The sequence below is a fragment of the Narcine bancroftii genome, chromosome 4 (genome assembly GCF_036971445.1).
Source record: "Narcine bancroftii isolate sNarBan1 chromosome 4, sNarBan1.hap1, whole genome shotgun sequence".
NCBI classification, from domain to species: Eukaryota; Metazoa; Chordata; class Chondrichthyes; order Torpediniformes; family Narcinidae; genus Narcine; species Narcine bancroftii.
In genome coordinates this window covers 119,143,381-119,163,598 of record NC_091472.1, presented here as the reverse complement: position 1 = coordinate 119,163,598, position 20,218 = coordinate 119,143,381, and the positions used below count along the sequence as shown (strand labels likewise).

Sequence of the window (20,218 nt, the reverse complement as noted above, 5' to 3'; positions counted from 1 at the left end):
TTCAGCTGATTTCCCAAGTATCATGTGCTGCTTGCTCCATCTTATCTCGACTAGTGTCTGTCTTTCAACATTCTTTTGAAACAAAGTCACTTGACTCAGTTATCTAAAGTTTTGCAATCAAATTCCACCTAGTTCACTCAAAACCCAGCCTGGAGAGTGTGGATCTATATGCTCAATGTGTTTTCCATGTTCTTTACTATTAGCATTCTTTATGAGTGGTCCCTCTCCATTGCCCCTCACTACCAATATTTACATTTTCTTGATTTTATAAGAAAGCAATCAGCCACAAGTCAAGTTACAAATAAATTTAGCTGCAACAGCCTTTGTCCAACACCCATCTATGATGTGGAGCATAACAGTCGCTGCTGAAAATTCAAGTTCAATCCAAATCTTGTCACAAGCTCATCACAGAAAGCAAAGACAATACAAATACAATCTCTTTCAAGTTGAAAAAGCTGTTCTTCCAAAGTTTTAAAGTCAGACAACCCATCACGATTCTCCAACAAGTTAGTAGTCTCAGCAATCTTTAAAGATAAAAGCAATGCCAAGCCTTCATGATACATCACCATAGACCAAATTATGTTAATCCATACATTTTACCACTTTCATAAAGAGATCACACCAAGTTAGAAGGAAGTCTTGCTAAAGGGTTCTAACCCAAATCATTGACTGATCACTTCTATCCATGGATATCCCCGGCCCATTGAATTGCTCCGGCTTACCTTTCATCATCCAAGAAAGTTAATGTGCTTTCTAAGCAGTGTGCAGTGCCAATCGAGTGATGTGCCTCTATTGGTCGGTAAGCAACTTGAGTGAGAAAAGAACTTGCCATTAGGTTACAAAGCCTATTTTATAATTTTCAGCAAGCTCAGTTTTCACACACTTCCCTTCTCCTCAAAGATACATGGATCAAGTTGGTGCAAGTTTTCTTTGATTCACACACTGGATTAAAAGTGTTAAAGAACCACTTCAAGAAACACCCCACAACATACGTGATATCTATTACTTTATCAGAATGTCAAACTTCAACAAGCCACTGCTGAATAACACATTTCTCACAATTGACTGTTACCAATTATGGTAGCAATGAGGGTCTTCGCATCCACAGCTATGCCAATTATTCACAGACTCTAGATCAAATTCATTCAGTGTTTATTTAAAAGCTCAGGAATGTTTCAGTATAAATTATGGCCCATGTTGGAATGAAGAATTATCCTAACCATTTCCACATCAGTAAGTGTGTTGGGCATCAAGCCAAGATAATTTGTTGAAACAGACAACCAATGCAGGGCTTTTTAATGTCAGCCAAATTTAAGGATTGTCCATTGCTAACTTTTCCCCTTTTAAATGAAAATATTTTTGTTAAAACATGATCTGATGTCAATACAATCTATTCATTATTTTGCAATGAGTCTGAGCTTTGTCTGGGTTTCAAAGAAGATATTAGCACTGAACTCTGCAAACCCTTACTCGAGCTTCTACCTTGGAGTTGTTTCAAGAACACTTAATTCTCCAGACAGCAAGTTACTCAGAAGAACTATATGAATACTCGATTATGTGGTGCATTGCTGATGCCCGCTATGGCTTTCAAGGAAAAGTTTCCATTCTCCAGTGGCCCCCTTACTGTAAAGGTAACACAAGTGGAATGAAGTTGAGGGCAATCCAGAGCTTTGAAACTCTGGAAACAAAGCGACAAAGAAACGATTAGCTTTTAGAAGACAACAAATCAAGGTGGATGGCAAAGGAGCAATTCTATAAAATCTCAGAGACATGGACTCGCACAACAAAGACAGAGCTGCAGGGTACTGATTCGTAAAAACACACCAAAATACTTCATAATGACCAGTGGGTTTGAAGGATCACTAACAACCAGTCTTGAAACAGGACTTGAACCAGAAGCATTGACTGGCCATTTTTCTCCATAAGATTACAACATCTGTGGTTTATGTTCCTCAAATAACTAGTTCCACTCCAATTTTTACAGCATGATCAGAATGATTTACAATAAATTGTTTTGTTTCAATTGTTTGGTCTTTTGCTGCCCATTGAAAATTACATTTAAAGCTCCATTAATATTAGAAAACAAAAGCTATGCAGCACTGTAAAAGAGTTCACATTTATTGTCAAAGTACAAACATAACTTCACATACAACCTCAAGATTCTTTTCCCTGCAGGCCAGGCAGAGTTTCGACTGATCTTTAGTGCAAAAAAAAACTGTACTCAAGATACATATATCGAAAGAAATGTAAACAAATCAACTGTAAAATACAGAACAAAAAATAATAATGTGCAAGTAAATGTGCTTAAATGTATCTCTGAGTTTGTTGTTGAGAAGTCTGATGGTGAAGGTGTAGCATCTCTCCCTGAACTTGCTAGTACAAGCTTTGGGGCACCAATACCTCTTTCCTGATGGTACCAGTAAGAACAGAGCATGTCCTGGATTATGTGAATTCTTAATAATCATTAATGGCAGCGTTCATTTATTTTTGCAGTGTTTTCCACTCAGAGTTATTGCTGACCTCATACCAGGCCATGATACAGTCAGTACACTACCCACTAAATGGTGGTTTTTCTCTATCAAGGTTTTCTATGTCATTCCAAACCTCAGCAAACTCGCGAGGAAGTAGAGGCGCTGATGATCTTTCTTCACAATGATATATTCCTGTGTTAGGTCCAAGAAAGGTCCTCAGGGATAGTCACTCCCAGGAATTAAAATTTCTCTCCCATTGTTCACTGGATTGTCTCTGGTTTTCCCTTCCTAAAGCCCACAATCAGCTCCTTGATTCTGGTGACATTGAGGGCTACGTTATTGTTCGAACACAATTCAGTTGACTCAACATCCCTTTTTTTTAATACAATCCACTACCACGGTGTCAATAAACTCCAGCCAAATGCTGCACTGAAGGAGGACAGTAGTGCAAGGGCTGTTGCACATTTACATTGAAATGTTAAATCGTGAAATTTATGCATCTTGTCTCAAGGTTCTAATAAGCATGCATAACGGTGCAGAAGTGGAGATGGTGGGGAATAAAGTTTTTGATAAAATGGCTCCAACCTGGCCAACCACATTGACACTACAGCCAAGAATGTACACCAATACCATTTCTCCTTCAGAAGCCCAGGTAAATTCAGCACTCCTCCAATGTCCCTGACCAATTTTAAACTGATGCAGAGGAAGTACTCTGTCATGATGCCCAAGCCTGCCAGAAACTGCAAAGTTCGTGACCACAGCTCAGTCAATCACACAGACCAACCTCCCACAGAATTCCAACTTCACTTCCCACGACCTCAGGAACACAGCGAACATAATAAATAACAGAGGTAAACATAATCCAGTGGAGGAACTCAGAAGGCCAAATAGCACTGGGAGAAAAAGAATGGTCCACATTTTGGGTGGAACCCAAATTGAAACCGAGCAAGTGGTGAGAAGCCAGCATAAAGAGGACAGGATGGAAAGGGTGGGTCAGGGCCTCATGAGATATGAACCAGGTAGAAAGGAAAAGTAACTAAGGGAGAGAGAGGCATGAATTACAAAAGGATCAGGTGAAGGAAGATGAAATATTCAGGATGGTTGGGTGATTCAAGGAGAAAGCCTCCCAGTGCTGGAATCTGATTCAATAGCAAGAATGGAGGGAAGAGAAAGACCAAATGGAAATAAGGGAGAGAAGGGTGACAGAGAATTAGAGAATACCCATTACCTCAAATTATAAAATCTCATTTTCATACCATTGAGCTGCAGACTGTCCAGGCAAAATATTGGTTTTGTTCCTCTTGTTTACCTTGGTCCTTTTTCTGGCAGCAGAGGAGACACAGCTCACAACTGGGAGCTCCAGAGAGCCATTGCTGTCAGAGCATATAAAAGGACACATCCCACTCCAATCATATTCTCTTCTACCCCCCCTCCCATCAGGCAGATGAAGCAGGGTTGAAAGTTCAGTTTTAGATTCAAGGACAGTTTCTTTCTTGCTATTACCAGGCTGTGAACAGACTCCAAGATGCCTGTATGACTTGCCTGTATTTCTCCAACACTGCATCCCATACTTTGGTGTTATTGCAACACTGTCTTTATTTTTCTGTGGTCGGACTTAATGAATACTCCACAACTGTCATTAATCTTTCTCTCCCAGTGCGTACAAGACTACATGAAAAGAGAACACTCCACGTGCTCCCCAACCTGCAGCCAAAGCTGAACAGTGAAGCAGTCTAGATAGTGAAGGCCAGGAGTGTAGTGCACAAGTCAGGCAACCCAACACTGCACATGAAATCCAGGTATGAGCTGCAGAAGGCCATAAAAGATGCCAAGACGCAATCTCAAACCAAACATGCTCACCAGACAAACATTATGGACATCAGGCATTCCTAACATGGCACACGTCATCATTGACTAAAGCAAAGCTGGGCAGAATCACAGCACATAGGACAAACAACTCAATTCTAAACTACCAAAAGAATGTTTAAATTTAAATCTTGGTGTGCACCAACCAGAGTACAGAGCTGTATTAACGTATATCTATGTTCGACCGAATAGTTCAGAGAACTGCATACTGAGACAATTCGCTCTTTTGTACACCAGTTGTTGACATACACAGGTGGCTGAATTAATTAAACTGAAGGCAAAATTCCAGTGTGAGAACAGGTGCTTGCCAAAACAGGTTTCATTTTCAAAAATGCCATGGGTGACATTTGCAAAGGTTCAGAAAACATCTCAAATACTTTGTGCAAACCGCCTGCCATCACAGCTTAGTTAAAACTAAATGTTTAAGACCATGATTTCAAATGATACAAGTAACAAATGGTGAAAATGTCTTTATTGAAAACCATGCTGCAAAATTGTTCTCAAAGCAAGAAACTAGTTTACTAAATTATATGAACTTAACAGAAATAGAAATGCACATCTGTCAGACTGAAAATTTAATTCCCAGTGGAATTCCAACACTGACTGGATTGTATTTAAAATAATGCAAAGGAATGCTATCGAGTGTAACACCTGGTTTGACCCATCACAACAATGGCCACACAAAGAGAACCATTAACCAGTCAGGCAACTGAACATAGCACTGCAGGGAAATGCCCAGCAAACAAAGATCATTAAAACAATATTGAGCATTGCATAATATTGGCACTTCGAGATCACCAGTACAACCAAAAACAGTCAGCAGCTGTGCTCACAACAAATTGACAAGCACTTCTGCCTTCAAGATCTAACAATCCCACTTCAATCAGGGTTCTTTTAGCACACGAAATGGCCACTCTGAATACCAAAAACAATCACACAAGCATTCACACAATTTTGTCAGCCATTAAGAGTGAATTTACTCAATGTGGAAGGAGATTAAAAAGCTTCAAGTTGACTTGACACATCTATGGAATGCGAAGTTTAAAAAAATAACTTCAAATAATTCACATTGGAATTTTATTGATGTCCATATGACCTACCTCATTCTTAATAGCCAGGGGTGACTTGACAATAAAAACTGTAGAGCTACAGATCAATCAACTTAATCCTATTCTTACAAGCGCACAAATGCTCAAAAACTAAGACGTGAGCTTCAATCCTTCCTGGCTTTTCATCTTTATCATATCTTAAACATTAAGGTTACCACTTCACTGGGCAACATATATCATTTTGGACTCTGTTGTTTTATTCAAAGGCAGAACTCATATATCAACTTTCTAAATCAAACAAGGCAAAATATTTAATTTTGATGCAAAAATTAGTTTGTTGATGTTTTCCCAAGTTGAAAAAAATACTGTTCACAAAGCTTATTATAAAATTTTAATCAACTATGTATACAATATAGCCCCTTTTACACTTGCAAGTGGTCCCAGGAATTAGTGGCCAATCGACCTTTAAAGTGTCTAGTCCGAAAAGAAAATCTTCTCAATGCCGGCATCAGATGACGTCATCACACATCAGGAATTGACAACCTCGACCCCTAGTACAATCTTTGGTGTCTGCAGACATCAGTGCTGCAATCAGGCAAGAGTAGAATGGGCAACTGCATTATGGGATTGAAATGACCCAAGTTTTTGCATGAGTGCAGGAACATGAAGGAAAAAAAATTAACATTAAGGTATAAATTTGCAGTGGGAAAGTTGCAGCGGGGGGGAGAGAGGAAACAAATATCAATAAATAGGAATAGTGGACAATTTTTAAACAGCATGGGAAAGTTAGTAACACTATAGCACACAATTTATAAAGACCATGGAAAAAAGTGATGGTGGGACCTTACTTCCCAGAATGCTATGCGGCAGAGAAACCCCTCCATGAGTCCTCCATGCATGCAGATGTGCATACAACCCTTTCCCTGCTGCACGGAATTCTGGGAGGGCAGGCTCGCCATCGCTTTTTCCCCACGGTATCTATAAATTGTACGTGATAGTGCTACCAACTTTCCTATGCTGTTTAAAGATTGTCCACTATTGATATTTACTGCTACCACTTTCCCACGATACCTTATAAAGGTTTATATAGGTTGGCACAACAACAACAGGGGCTGAAGGGATCATACTGTGCAGTACATAAAGCTTAATTATATCATAATTAGGCATAATTGATTTTGTTCAAATATAAGATCATAATACATTGATCCGGATTTAGGGCAGGTCCACCATCGTTTGATGCATCATGATGTCACCGGTAGAAGGTAGAACAGTCCTAACCCTGGGGATGGCTCCTTGCAAGTGTTCAGTGTTCCAGTTAGGAGTGGTCAAGTGTGAAAAGCCAACCCCCCATTCCTGTCCCTGGATACTGAGCAGCCAATTTAGTGGGACGTTTAGTGCCAATTTAGTGGCATGAGAAAGGGGATTAAGACTGCAAGATAATAGCCCCTTTCCCCGGGGCGAGGATTGTTCTACCTTCTACCAGTGATGTCATGAAGCATCGATCAATGGCACAACTGCCCAAAATCCTGATATTATGATCTTATATTTGAACAAAATTAATCATGCCTAATTATAATATAATTAGCCTTTATGTACAGCACAATACGAGCCCTTCAGCCCATTGTTGTTGCGCTGACCTATATAAACTTTTATAAAGGACCATGGGAAAGTGCTAGCAATAAATAGCAAAAAAAAGCAGACAATTTTTAAACAGGGTGAGAAAGTTTCTAGCACTATAGCGCACAATGTATGCAGCATTGTAGCGCTATAGGACACAATTTATATAGCATGGGGAAAGTTGGTAGCACTATCAGGTACAATTTATACAGCATGGGAAAGCTAGTAGCACTATCACGTATGATTTATAAATACCGTAAGAAAAAATGATGGCAGACCTGCCTCCCAGAATGCCACGCGGTAGAGAAAGAGCTTTATGCATTGGCTGTATGCATGGAGGGGTTTCTCTGTTGCACAGCATTTTGTGAAGTCAGGTCCATCATTGCTTTTTTCTACGGTCTTTATAAATTATGTGCTTTAGAGCTACCAACTTTCCCACACTGTTTAAAAATTACCCACTATTGCTATTTATTGATATTTCTCTCTCTCGCTGCGACTTTCCCACAGCAAAGTTTATACCTTCATTTTAATCTTTTCTTCCTTCATGTTCCTGCACTCATGTAAAACTTGGGTCATTTCAATCCACAATACAATTGCTCATTTCACACTTGCCTGATTGCAATGCTGGCGTCTGCTAGGGGTAGGGGCCGTCTATCCCTGGTATGAGATGGCATTATCTGATGCTGGTGTTTAGAAGATTTTCTTTTCACTCTATTCACTTTAAAAGCCGATTGGCCATTAATTCCTGGGATCACTTGCAAAGGTGAAAGGGGATAATGGCTCAGAGTACATCTCAAGACACTGTGCTACCACCGTAAGAGAGAACAAATATCAAGCAAGAAAACAATCAATTTGTCTCCACTGCATTAAGTGCTTGGATGAAATGGACTACCTTGAGCTGATGTAACTGAAAATCAATCTTCTCGCTTCCCACAAAAATCACATTCAAGGTCACACTACCCAATATAATTTGGTTATCCCACACTTTGACAGCAGTGTTCAAGCACATGTATTTGATTCATTAAATGGTGTACAGAGCTGCTGGAAGGCACAATGAGTTGTACAGCAGGTTGCACATCAAATGACAAGAATATTTTGCATGAACACCTCCCCCAGTTTTATGAAGTTGTCTCAGGAGCTGCAGATTGTATTTTGATCCTTTCACAAAATGGATAAATCAAGTCAGAGCATCAGCTCGATACCAACAAGATTTTTACCAAACTAAGATTCATCAAGGACCAAGATATTTATTCAAGATCAAAACCTTGCCACTTTATCCCCATATTTTAACTATGATAAAAAAGAATCAAGTATTTCCCCCTCCTGCACAATAGTGATGCAAGGTTTCACACTACAGCAACTTTTCCCAAACTGGGTTCAGGGGTTCCGCAGTAAGGCACAGTGGTTCTGCAGAAGCAATGGGTAGTAATAACTAAAACTTGTAATAACTGTTTTTATTTATTTTAAATTACTTTTTATCTGTGTTTCTAAACAGTTGCCTCGACACTAACAAAACAAAATAGCACCTTGAGGCCTGATGCCAACAGCACAGACGTCAGGCCTCAAAAAGCCATTTCAACCAATGAGACTCTGATTTCTTTTGGACCGAGATTGGCCACATATTAAAAATTTAAACTCTCCACCCCTCATTTCCTCCCTCCACCCTCTCTTGCTGAGGTTTCTGTGGGAACTGGTGATGGGGTTGTTGTGGGCGCCAGAATAGTGTTAGTTGGGACTGGGACCTGCGGCGATAGAGGCATCAGGGGCTATGGTATGTTTGCAGTTGGGGTCACCAGCGAAGGCAATGGTGGCTTTAACACCAGGTTGCCCTATGGGCAGTAGGGACCAGGATGCAAACCCATGTTTGCCAGTGCCGAGGTGGATACCCACATCAAAGGCATTGGGAGATCCAGCCTGTGGGTGGCTGGAGATTGGTTTGAAACCGACTTCTAGACGGTCTGCGATGGTGGACATTTGGGGTCTGGAAGGTTGGTGATATTTGTATTTGTAATTTGGTTAAGGTTGAAGCAAAATAATCAAAATCTGAAGAAATTAGATTTTGTAAGCACTGCCTCAGATTGTTTAAGGAAAATAATTTAATTTAAATTAGACTCAACCATGCTCGAAATGGAAGTTGACGCCATTCTACTTCCAGTTGGTTCCGCAATTTCCAAGTGCTCCACAAAAGGGTTCTGCAAGCTAAACAGTTTGGGAAGCCCTGGACTACAGTTTTAGTTCCAATGCCTTCTCAGTTTACCACCTGAAGTCATAAATTCAAACAAAACTTTGTCATCAGATGCTGAGCCCCCAAATTTAATCAATCAACAACCTTGCAAAGGTGGAGAGGAAAGAGATCACAACACCCACCCCAAAAAAAACCTTGTGAACAGAATTCTTCAAACCATCTGCCAATAAGCAAACCCTAAATTCTCTTCCGCAAAATACACATCGTCAACCTTGCTCTGCTAACAATGTACAAACAAGAGAGAATTTCAGTGCTGGTTAAACCACTAATACATTGTTAAGGTGAATCGTTAAGGTGATACTAAAAATGTTGCCAATATCATTGTTTCTTTCCTCAAGTCATTACAAGGATTGTGTCACTTATCCTTCCTTTATATATCGACCTTAGTGAAATAAACATGCTGTGTGTGCATCAGTCCTGGATCCAGCACACTTGCTTAAACACTGGTCCAACTCACACTCAACATAAATGGACACTAATATCCCTGATTTTACTATTCTTTAATCTTATGTCATTGATAACTCTCAGATGCTTCTCAGAAATTAAAAGATCAAGTTTATGAACATTCATTTTGAGTGGAGTAAATCTGCTAAACTCAGCAGCATATATTGAACAATTGATTAGTGGGGCACAATTCTCAGTTTGTTCCTCAAGATATTCCAGGTAACCTTGCACGTTGAAATGTTAATTGTAACAACCATACACTTCTTCCTTCCTTCTAAATCACAAAGCAGCCTTGACCAACCTTACATGGTTAGAAGCAATGCTCAACAGGAGAGCAAGGTTCAATTGAAGAGATATACTGGACAATGTAAACACTCAGAGGGATATGATGAGGATAAATATCATCAACTTGTACATAATGGCCAAACAAACAAAGCTTGTTGTATTTATTAAGTTCAAATGTGATTATATTAGAAACCAACACAATGGGAAAAATCAAAAAAAGCTTTTCATGCAATGAACACAAATGTTTCATAGGAATTTAAGAACTCAGAAAATGACAGGAGTTATTTCACTAACAGGTGGTATCAATACTATTTTCACTTAAACCATATTATTTTTCATATTGAACAAAAATGCTCCCAATTGAAATTATGCAGCTACAAACAGCATTTTAAATCTCAGCCACATAGAACTAATAAAACTTCAAATATATTAAAGAAATATCAATAATTCATGAAGCGTTTACTCAAATGTAATACAAGGAATTGTCCTTGCTGAAAACAAATACCTTTCAAAAGGAAAGTTCATTTTCAGCACAAAGTGTAAATAAATAGCCAAAAATCTTGCAATGCATTTCATTCAATGTTATTATGATTTTAACAGGGAATAAATTCACCTCCCAAGTCTCAAAATACATGCAGATGTAACATCACTTGTTTGTTGCTGATTTATCATTCTTAGCAACATCTAGTACAAAGTTTTAAAATTTTCTTCATTCTTATTGAATCATGTATTACCACTAGGAATTAAATTGATAACAAAAGGAGAAAGAACCGAATGCTGAAAAACCTCACAAAGATAAGCGTATACAGAGCCGTTGTCATACCCACACTCCTGTTCGGCTCCGAATCATGGGTCCTCTACCGGCACCACCTACGGCTCCTAGAACGCTTCCACCAGCGTTGTCTCCGCTCCATCCTCAACATCCATTGGAGCGCTCACACCCCTAACGTCGAGGTACTCGAGATGGCAGAGGTCGACAGCATCGAGTCCACGCTGCTGAAGATCCAGCTGCGCTGGATGGGTCACGTCTCCAGAATGGAGGACCATCGCCTTCCCAAGATCGTATTATATGGCGAGCTCTCCACTGGCCACCGAGACAGAGGTGCACCAAAGAAAAGGTACAAGGACTGCCTAAAGAAATCTCTTGGTGCCTGCCACATTGACCACCGCCAGTGGGCTGATAACGCCTCAAACCGTGCATCTTGGCGCCTCACAGTTTGGCGGGCCGCAGCCTCCTTTGAAGAAGACCGCAGAGCCCACCTCACTGACAAAAGGCAAAGGAGGAAAAACCCAACACCCAACCCCAACCAACCAATTTTCCCTTGCAACCGCTGCAATCGTGTCTGCCTGTCCCGCATCGGACTGGTCAGCCACAAACGAGCCTGCAGCTGACGTGGACTTTTTACCCCCTCCATAAATCTTCGTCCGCGAAGCCAAGCCAAAGAAGAAAAGAATTATGATTTTAACAGGGAATAAATTCACCTCCCAAGTCTCAAAATACATGCAGATGTAACATCACTTGTTTGTTGCTGATTTATCATTCTTAGCAACATCTAGTACAAAGTTTTAAAATTTTCTTCATTCTTATTGAATCATGTATTACCACTAGGAATTAAATTGATAACAAAAGGAGAAAGAACCGATGATTTTCTGCTCAGCAAGGTGTCAAAATATCTGCTGGCAAAACCTTCCCTTGGGCTAATTTGCATTATTCTGCAAAAAGTGAATCCCCAGCTGGTAAGGTTTCTGATTATGTACATCATGCAGGACATTCAAAAGAAGAACAGGCACCAAATACAAACCAGTTGTCCAGAATGACACAACCACAGAAAGGGGCAAAACCATGTAAACTGCTGGAAGAACTAAGTGGGTCAAGCAGCATATGTGGACAAAGGATTTGACGAGTTCCTCCATCAGTTGGTGTTCTGCCCTAGATTCTTATGCCTGCTGCCTCAGTCTTTCCAAACACAGGACAAGGGTGTAGAAAGGCAGTTGTTAATTTATTCAGATAGTGGGCCTGCAGGAACTGTCAAGTTTATTACAAGAGGGAGAAACTCATATGGAATTTAAGTGCCATTCCTGTACGACAAATTCTAGAGTCCAAATTTTTCAGTAATCATGATAAAATGGTTCATGATCACCATTACTTCACAACAGCAAAAAAAAAATCAGAATTATGCGAGTGCTGACAATTTCTACTGCACTGAGGGTACACTATTTTGAAGACTTACACATCGCAATTATATGAAATCAGCCAATTGAGTGAAAGGCTCAAATATTATAAAGCTTACCTTGCCAAAAAACAACTGAATATTTTGTTGAGTCATATCCTAGCAAATTTTCTTTTGTCCAAGAAAACCATCAATAGCTCAAAATTTCTGACCTCCAAATTAACATAACATTTAACATGCAGATAATTTAATTTTAAAACAAAGGATTTTTAAAATTTCTACTTAACATTATGAAAGTCCTACTCTTTATTTAGCACTTCATAAAATACTTAAAACATTGCTAAAACTTGCATGTATTTTGCTCATTTGTCAAATGAAAATCTCCAAAACCTTGACTGGTTTCTGAATAAACTGTTTCTGCATGCCCAAAATCTCAGAAACGGATGCTCGACAGCAACTGCATTGAAAAAGGAAAGTCCCTGAGAGAGAGAACACCAGACCTTTGTTCTTAACCATCCAAACATCAGCAGCTTCTAACTTAACTGAAATTCCAGACCTACAACTTACAAGCTTACAACTTCCACCATTTCAGTTTAAGACTATTCTCCATGTTAATCTAAACATACAGTTTCTGGAAGAAAATGTAAATGCAAATAGTCTTCACACTTTAGAAGATTTGGCTGAACTTCAACAGCCCAATAAATGAATAATAAACTTCCTCCTGCAATAAGAAACAAAGACAGTTCTATTCCAATTCAATGTTTGTTCTCATCAGTCTGGACATGTTGGTTCTGAATAACGTTTGTTATCTTCAGAACTAAAGTAAGTTCTTTGTCCAATTATTAAAGCTCTTTCCAGCATTCAATCAGATTTTATCTGATTTGCATCTTTTTCCATCCACTTCAATTCCACAATCTTTCATACCCTTGATTACTCCATTGGGAGCTAGAACACCTTGTATTGGTCCACCCACACAGTCAGCAATATGATATTTTCTTCTGAGGAATGATGCCTCTCCCATTGAATCACAGCTGCAATTGCAGAAGAGGTCAACATTTCTTTTCAAAACAAGTTTATTATCCATCTTATTGGGTCAGTTCATGAATAATTTTTTATCTTAGAACGCATCGACTATTTATTGCATATGAAAATTAAACATTTTTGCATTTTGTATTTCTTAAATACAATTTCAGGCACAATCTCATGTTTAACATTTAAAAACTATGCAAAATAAAAAATATGAGGATCCGTTTTCCAATTTCTTCCCACCCCAAAAATGTGCTGGTAGGTTAAGAGGCAAATTATCCCTCCGTCATTTAGTGGCTGAAAGGGAAGTAATAGACATGCACAAGAGATAACATCCCATATGGAAATAGAGAGAGGAATAGGAGAAATACTAGTTCCTAGAAACTGTCATGAATCTCATGGGCTGAATGTCCTTACTCCATATCGTTAGAAGATACTGTTTCAGATTCTGAAGGACAGTTACAGTCCTAGTCAAAAGGCTAAAATTATTTAGAATCTTCTACCTAAATTCACTGATTTCTGGGTCTTAATGCATCAGCACCTCCAACTGGAGGATACTTTTATTATACTCAGCGTGGGCACCCTTACATTTTAACTTACTCGACCAAGTTAAACACGTGATCTTTCCACAAGAATGAAAACTGCTTCAAGACATTTCTCGCTGCACAGCCACAATCTTAGAGGAATTTTTATTACAAAAACAGTTGTTACTACAATATCAATTTTGCAATATTATCTACCAATGTTTTTACAGGAAAAATCATACTCAAATCAATGAAATATCATACTTTAAAGATCTCAGTATTTGAGTTGGCATTTCCAACAACATAAACTGTCTTCATTTCCAACACCTGCAGCCAATTGGATGTGTATTCTCATTTATAATCCAGTTCAATATTTTTATTACAAGATAACCATTGCTGTCCAGTCAAGATTAAAAATTGAAGTTTACCTGTAACACTAGCTGCTGCCACGCAAAGGACTCACTGTTGCCAAGGTTGGTTATACTTGCTCTGTCTGAGGGAATATTGACACGCTCAAGCTGCATTGAAACATTACGATGCTCTTCCTCAAGTGCTCTGGTTAATTTCTCAAAACGGGCTTCCTGTTCTTTAACCGAAGCTAGAATGCTAGCAGCAGATCTTACATCATAATCATCCATGATCGTCCTGAAGTTCTTGCCTGGTGGCTAATCAGGCAACCTTCGGGTTAAGGGTTAGAAGTTAGTAGTTCAGTGTGAATTAGACAATAACAAGGGAATGATCATTTATGATTAAAAGAAAAATATACAGTTAACAGGTTTCTAAAGTTAAAGACCAAGAATCACCTGCGACAGCTGCAAGGAAGGTTTGGAAAACACGCCAATAGCTTCAACCAATTTCAGCAAGCTGCAGAAAACCAAAGGAAGGAGAGATACAGGATTTAGTACAGAAACAGTGAAATACCAAGTGAATTAGCAAAGTCAGAAAAGTTCAACTTCAATGCAAGACTCAAGGCAAGAAACAAGTACAAATAATAAAGGACAGACAAGAGGGAAACAAACAGAAGCACAAAACATTTCACAAAGGAACCAGCCAGTGAAGTTTGAACTACCAAATTTTTACAGCAAAATCCATAAATAGAGCTTTTCTGTGACATGTTTTCAGCCCAAGCATCTGATAATGAACAAAGACACCAAGTGATCACATCACGTGGAAAATTACACAGAACATATCATTGCAAACCAGAAAATATCACTTGCCATGTGTAGACTTGGAAATGTTGCATCAGTTTAAATAGCATCCTTGAATTAGCATGTCTATCCCCAAGTATTTCAACACAATGGAAAAAGTTCATTCTTTGCTCTAATTTTTCATATTTCCATGTTTCCCAAATCACCATGTCAGTTTCCAGCACATTTTCCAACCTTCCATAAATTTGTAAACTATTGATGACCCTGTTATTCCTCTCTAATCAGTCAAAAAAGTAAATTTTAAAGGCTTACTCAACATCTCTCGAGTGACCAATGCAGCTTGACAAATATTCTGCATGTTACTGCAGAACTCCATATTCTAATGTGCTTTAGTGGCCAACTCAGACAAGGTGCTCCTTCTATTTCAAAATGACCCTAAACCCAAAATAAAATTGTCCAAAAGTAAATAATTCCTGATGCTGGATGGTCTGAAAACAAAATGGTGCTAAAAGTACTGAGGACCCCAGTAGTTATAAGAAGAAAAACTAGAGTTAATGTTTCAGGTTGATCATTCTTTCTTGGGAACTTGATGGACTGGTCTTTTCCAACTCATATTCTGTAATTCGGAACTTGCATTTTACTTGTCTCCCAGTTCTGAAGGAGGCATTAGCCTGAAATACCATCATCACTCTCCACCAATTGGCTTGACCAGAATATTCCCAACACTGGAGAGACAGCAGTGCGAATCGGGCGGGCAAGGGGGAGAGCGACAGCAGCATGACTCGGGCGGGTGGGGGGGAGAGAGACGGCAGTTCGACTTGGACAGGCGGGGGGGAGGAGAGAGAGAGATGGCAGCACGACTCAGATGGGCTTAAATCTGGGGCAGCTGGCTTTTGTTCTGAAATCCGGAAAAATCCGAAATTCGGAACACACTCTTCCCCCAAAGGTTCTGGATAAAGGATTGTGTACGTGTACTGTACTGAGTATAGGAGTTGGGATGTTAATAAAGTAGTACAAGACATTGGTGAGGCCAAATTTTGAGTTTTTAGTGCAGTTTTGGTCACCGAACTACAGGAAAGATATCAATAAGATTCCAATTGTGCAGAGAACATTTACAAGGATGTTGCCCAAATTCCAGGAAGTGAGTTACAGGGAAACTTAGGACTTTATTCCCTGGAGCATAGAAGAATGAGGGGAGATTTGATAGAGGTATTTAAAATTGATGTGTTTAGACAGAGTATATGAAGATAGGCTTTTTCCACTGAGGGTAGGTGAGGTACAAACCAGAGGACATGGGGTAAGGGTGAAAGGGAAAAGTTTAAGGGGAACATGGAGGGGTATTTTAGAATGGTGGGAGTCTGCCAGCTGAAGTGGTGAATGCGGGCTCAATTTTAACATTTAAGAAGAATTTGGACATGTACATGGATGGGAGTGGTATGGAGGGCTATGGACTGAGTGTGGGTCAGTGGGACTAGGCAGAAAAAAATAGTTTGGCACAGACTCTGTTCTGTAATGTTCTCTGGTTCTTCTGGAAGTCAGCAACTCCATTCAATTCATGCAGGAGGCATAGCTGCATAAAAATGAGGGGCCAAATACAAAGTACAAGCATCTCAGATTAACGCCTTATAGACAACTGCTGATCTTGACATCAAGTCCAAAAACACAACTGGAGGTTAAATGCAATGTTTCCCAATCATCAATGCGTTCCACAATGTAGAATTATAATACAGCCACTCAGAACTGTAACGAGTTAACACATGATCTGCAGTGATAACTAATCACACAGTAGCTTCATACTGTATCACCAGCACCATCTGACCAAAGTAATCCCAGTACCAATATCTGATAAAGACCAAATCTGAACCAATGGATCAGGACCAGTTTCAAGCCAAATTAGCATGGTAACAAGCTGAGCAATACTGGTTTTAACTCTTAAAATAGAGAGAGAAAATACCGTATATTTCAGCGTATGTCATAAAACCCTAAAAAATTTCTCAAAAAGGAGGGATCGACTTATATGCTGGATATACTTTTGAGACTTTAAATTCACCAAAAAAACCAGATTGATGTCAATTTAATCTATATGTCTATGCTGGAAGCACCTCCCCACCACCGGCACTGCTGCTCCCTGACACCTCCCCACCGCTGGGCACTGGCATAACCACTCCTACTTGGGACCCTGAGGTCACCGTCGCCGCTCCTGCCTGATAGGCCAAGGTTCCTGCTCCTTCTGGGAGTACAATGTCAGTGATCCCGCTCTGTGGGCCATCGCCACTGCTGTCTGGTAGGCTGAGGTTTCTGCTCCCACCTGGAGCGCCATGTCATGCTCCAACTCCATGGGCTGTCGCTGTCTGGTAGGCCAAGGTTTCATTTTTTAATACTTACTTAATTTAAAGGTTTGTTACTTGTGATTGGAGTGTTTTAAAAATTTTTGGGTTGTTCCTGGGAGGCCTGGATAGCCCGAAAATAGGAGTCAACTTATACAATAAAACCCTTAAAATTAGGCTGAAAAATGGAGGTTGACTTATATGCCGAAATATATGGAATATTACAGTTTGGCACCCAACAACTCCTGAAAATATTTCTGAAGTGGACTTGCATGTAAATGATACTCAATTAGTCTTCTATGTAATGTTTCAAGGTTGGGCAACCTGCCAAAGCTAACACAATGAACAACAGCATAAAGCACTCTGTGTACATGCATGAAACTCTATCCCAACAAACAACAATCTATTCAGGGTCATGGGAGTGACAGATAAGAGAATCAGTGAAAGGGTTCAGTTACATATGTTTCGCATGATCATTATAATTTTTAAATTAATAAGTGGCTGTTATACTCAGAATATTTACATTTCAATTTATATTTATTAGATTTTAATATGTATATATAACTTTATTTTTAATATTCTTTCTTTTTTTATGGCTCTCCTTAGGAGAGTTGGCTGAAGGGGGAGTTCTTTTCTTTATTTTTCTATATATTAAAAAAAAGTTCATGTTCGTGTTTAATTGCTGTACATGTCATATTATTTGTTTTTTGAACGAATAAATAAAGTTTAAGAAAAAAGGCAGAATCACTTACCCCTTTTACACGGACAATTAAAGCTGGGTATTATCTGCCTTTCTCACACTTCACCTAGCTGTGTGAATCCCGAATGCAGATTGGTGGGGGTGGGGGGGTGGGGTCTGAATTTAATCTGCCAAGGTAGGTATTGTCAGAGGTGGAGCGTGATTGAGCCATGTTGCTGGGTCGAAACTGGAAGGGAAGATGATGTTGTGATGACGCCTTTTACATGCGATGCAAGTGCAGGAAATTCAAAATTAACCAACATCAATTGCAGCAATGAACGATCAAGACACATTCAGCTCTCACCATGTCTTACAACTGGGGAGATTTCAAGGTCTGTGAGCTCCTTAATACTCAGAGTACAAGATGGAGTAATTTGGCAGCTAATGGGCACAGTGAAGGATGGCCAGATTTTTGAAAGGCTGGCCACTCCACTCAGGGACCGTGGCTTTGAATGATACAAAACCCAGGTAATAACAAAACTGAAGAGCCTCTGCAAGAAATCTCATCAAATTTCATGGATCATAATGGCAGGAGTGGCAGAGGGTGACTGGACTGGCCCTATTTTGACCTGTGTCTTTCCATCTAGGGACAAGCCACTCTGCCAACCTGGTTGCTCTTTGGAGCATCAGAGAGGATTCAACTTACCCCCAATCCATTCCTGCTGTATCTCCCAATGGCAGCAGCAGAGTTGATACAGGATGAGACAGTAGCTGTCTGGAGACGGATGCCACACGAGAATCAATCAAACTGCACCTCACGATCAGCCAGGTAAAAAACTATTTTGGTTTGTGATTACCATCATACTCATGTGTCTTTGTGAGAGTTTTCCCATAAGGATCCATCTTGCTAATGCCATTTCTGTTGTTGTTCTCTCGGAAACCAGCCGCAGCCAAAGACGCAGAAACCAACCAAGGCGCAGGTCGTCTCAAAGGAGAAAAGGGATCTGCTGCCTTCAATGGACAATTAGGAGGCGGAGAGGAAATGCTGTTGTCTTGAAGGGCAGAAGGAACATGAGGAGTGGATGCGGGGAGAAGTGCAGGAGGCGAAGAATGGGCAGCACACAGATAATGGTTTCAGCATCATGCTCAAAGACCTTCAGCAGATAAGGAATCAGGCCTCACTTCTGCAAGGCGTGATTTCACTCATGGCCATCCCTGTACAACAGTGCACTTCTCCCTCTCCACAGCACCAACCTCCCGCATCCCAGCACAACGTTCCTCCATCCCAAAGGCACCATTACTATTCCCCGCCACATGATGACTTCAGCTTCATCCAGACAGATGAAACACACGAGTAATCTGGTTCACATTCCTCCTCCTCCTCCTTCCTCCAGCTGCTGGAGTGATGTAAAATTAATTCACTTTGATTTGTGCCTCAATACCTTTGACCATCGTTATAGGTGTCTTCTTACTTTGCACAGTTGTAAATTGTCATTTCCAGTTGTATTTGAACTCTATATTGCTATTGTTCTTTACATGTTTATATGCACTAAAAACTTCTGACACACACCATAAACATTTATTAAAAGGTGTTATTTGTTGATTTCACCAGCCGACGTTTTCACAATGTACATAATCAATTTACTGAATGGACATAATATCTTAATGGATAGCCTAGAAACTGTGTGCTTGAGCACCCTGTTAAGCAATTCGTTCAGGCTCCTCAGGGAGATCGGGTAGATGAGTGTTCCGCTCTGGCAAGAAGTGTTCCTTGTTGATTTCACATAAATTGTGCAGAACACAACAGGCAACAACAAAGTCTGATACAAAAGTGGTACAAACATCAAGTCGCTAGGCCCGGAACCTCCAGCATCCTTTGAGATGTCTGAAAGCATTCTCTATCACCAGCCTTGCTGAGCGCAAATGGAAGTTAAAGTTTCGCTGCTGTTGATCGAGTGCCTGGTGATTAGTGAATCCCTTCATCAGCCACCTCCTGAGGAGGTAAACTGGATCTCCTATCAGATGCGTGGGGATTTCCACTCCGTTAACAGTTCTGGATTTCTGTGGGCAGAGCAATGTAGATTTATGAAAACTTATGCAACTTCTGAAATGATAAACAATCAGTTCACATGTTTTCTAGTGGTCGCTTTACAATAACAGGATAGAAACAAACCCTTGAACTTGTCATAAGTTTCATTTCAAGTAGAGTCAGTCAAACCATTCCTTCAGCTTAACATATAAACATGTCATTGTCATAACATCCTATATGGTTACATGTGATGATAAAAACCCAATTTATTGTATGATCCACACATGCATTACAGTGCAATGGGGTATATAAACTTACTTCATTGGGAGAGTTACCC

The 20,218-nt window shown here is 39.8% G+C and overlaps 1 protein-coding gene across 10 annotated transcripts in view; it reads right to left on the bottom strand.

The window, feature by feature from the left end:
* arvcfb (ARVCF delta catenin family member b) overlaps nucleotides 1-20,218 on the bottom strand; it is a 312,666-nt gene that overhangs the window by 152,478 nt on the left and 139,970 nt on the right. For 7 of the 10 annotated variants that reach the window (XM_069932580.1, XM_069932586.1, XM_069932585.1 and 4 more), the window contains 2 exons: nucleotides 14,502-14,562; nucleotides 14,127-14,376 (listed from right to left, as the gene is read on the bottom strand). The exons of the other annotated variants lie outside the window; for them this stretch is intronic. In XM_069932580.1, the coding sequence (XP_069788681.1) occupies nucleotides 14,127-14,336 (210 nt within the window). In that variant the 5' untranslated portion in view covers nucleotides 14,337-14,376; nucleotides 14,502-14,562. The remainder of the gene's footprint in view (nucleotides 1-14,126; nucleotides 14,377-14,501; nucleotides 14,563-20,218) is intronic. 10 annotated transcript variants of the gene reach the window in all.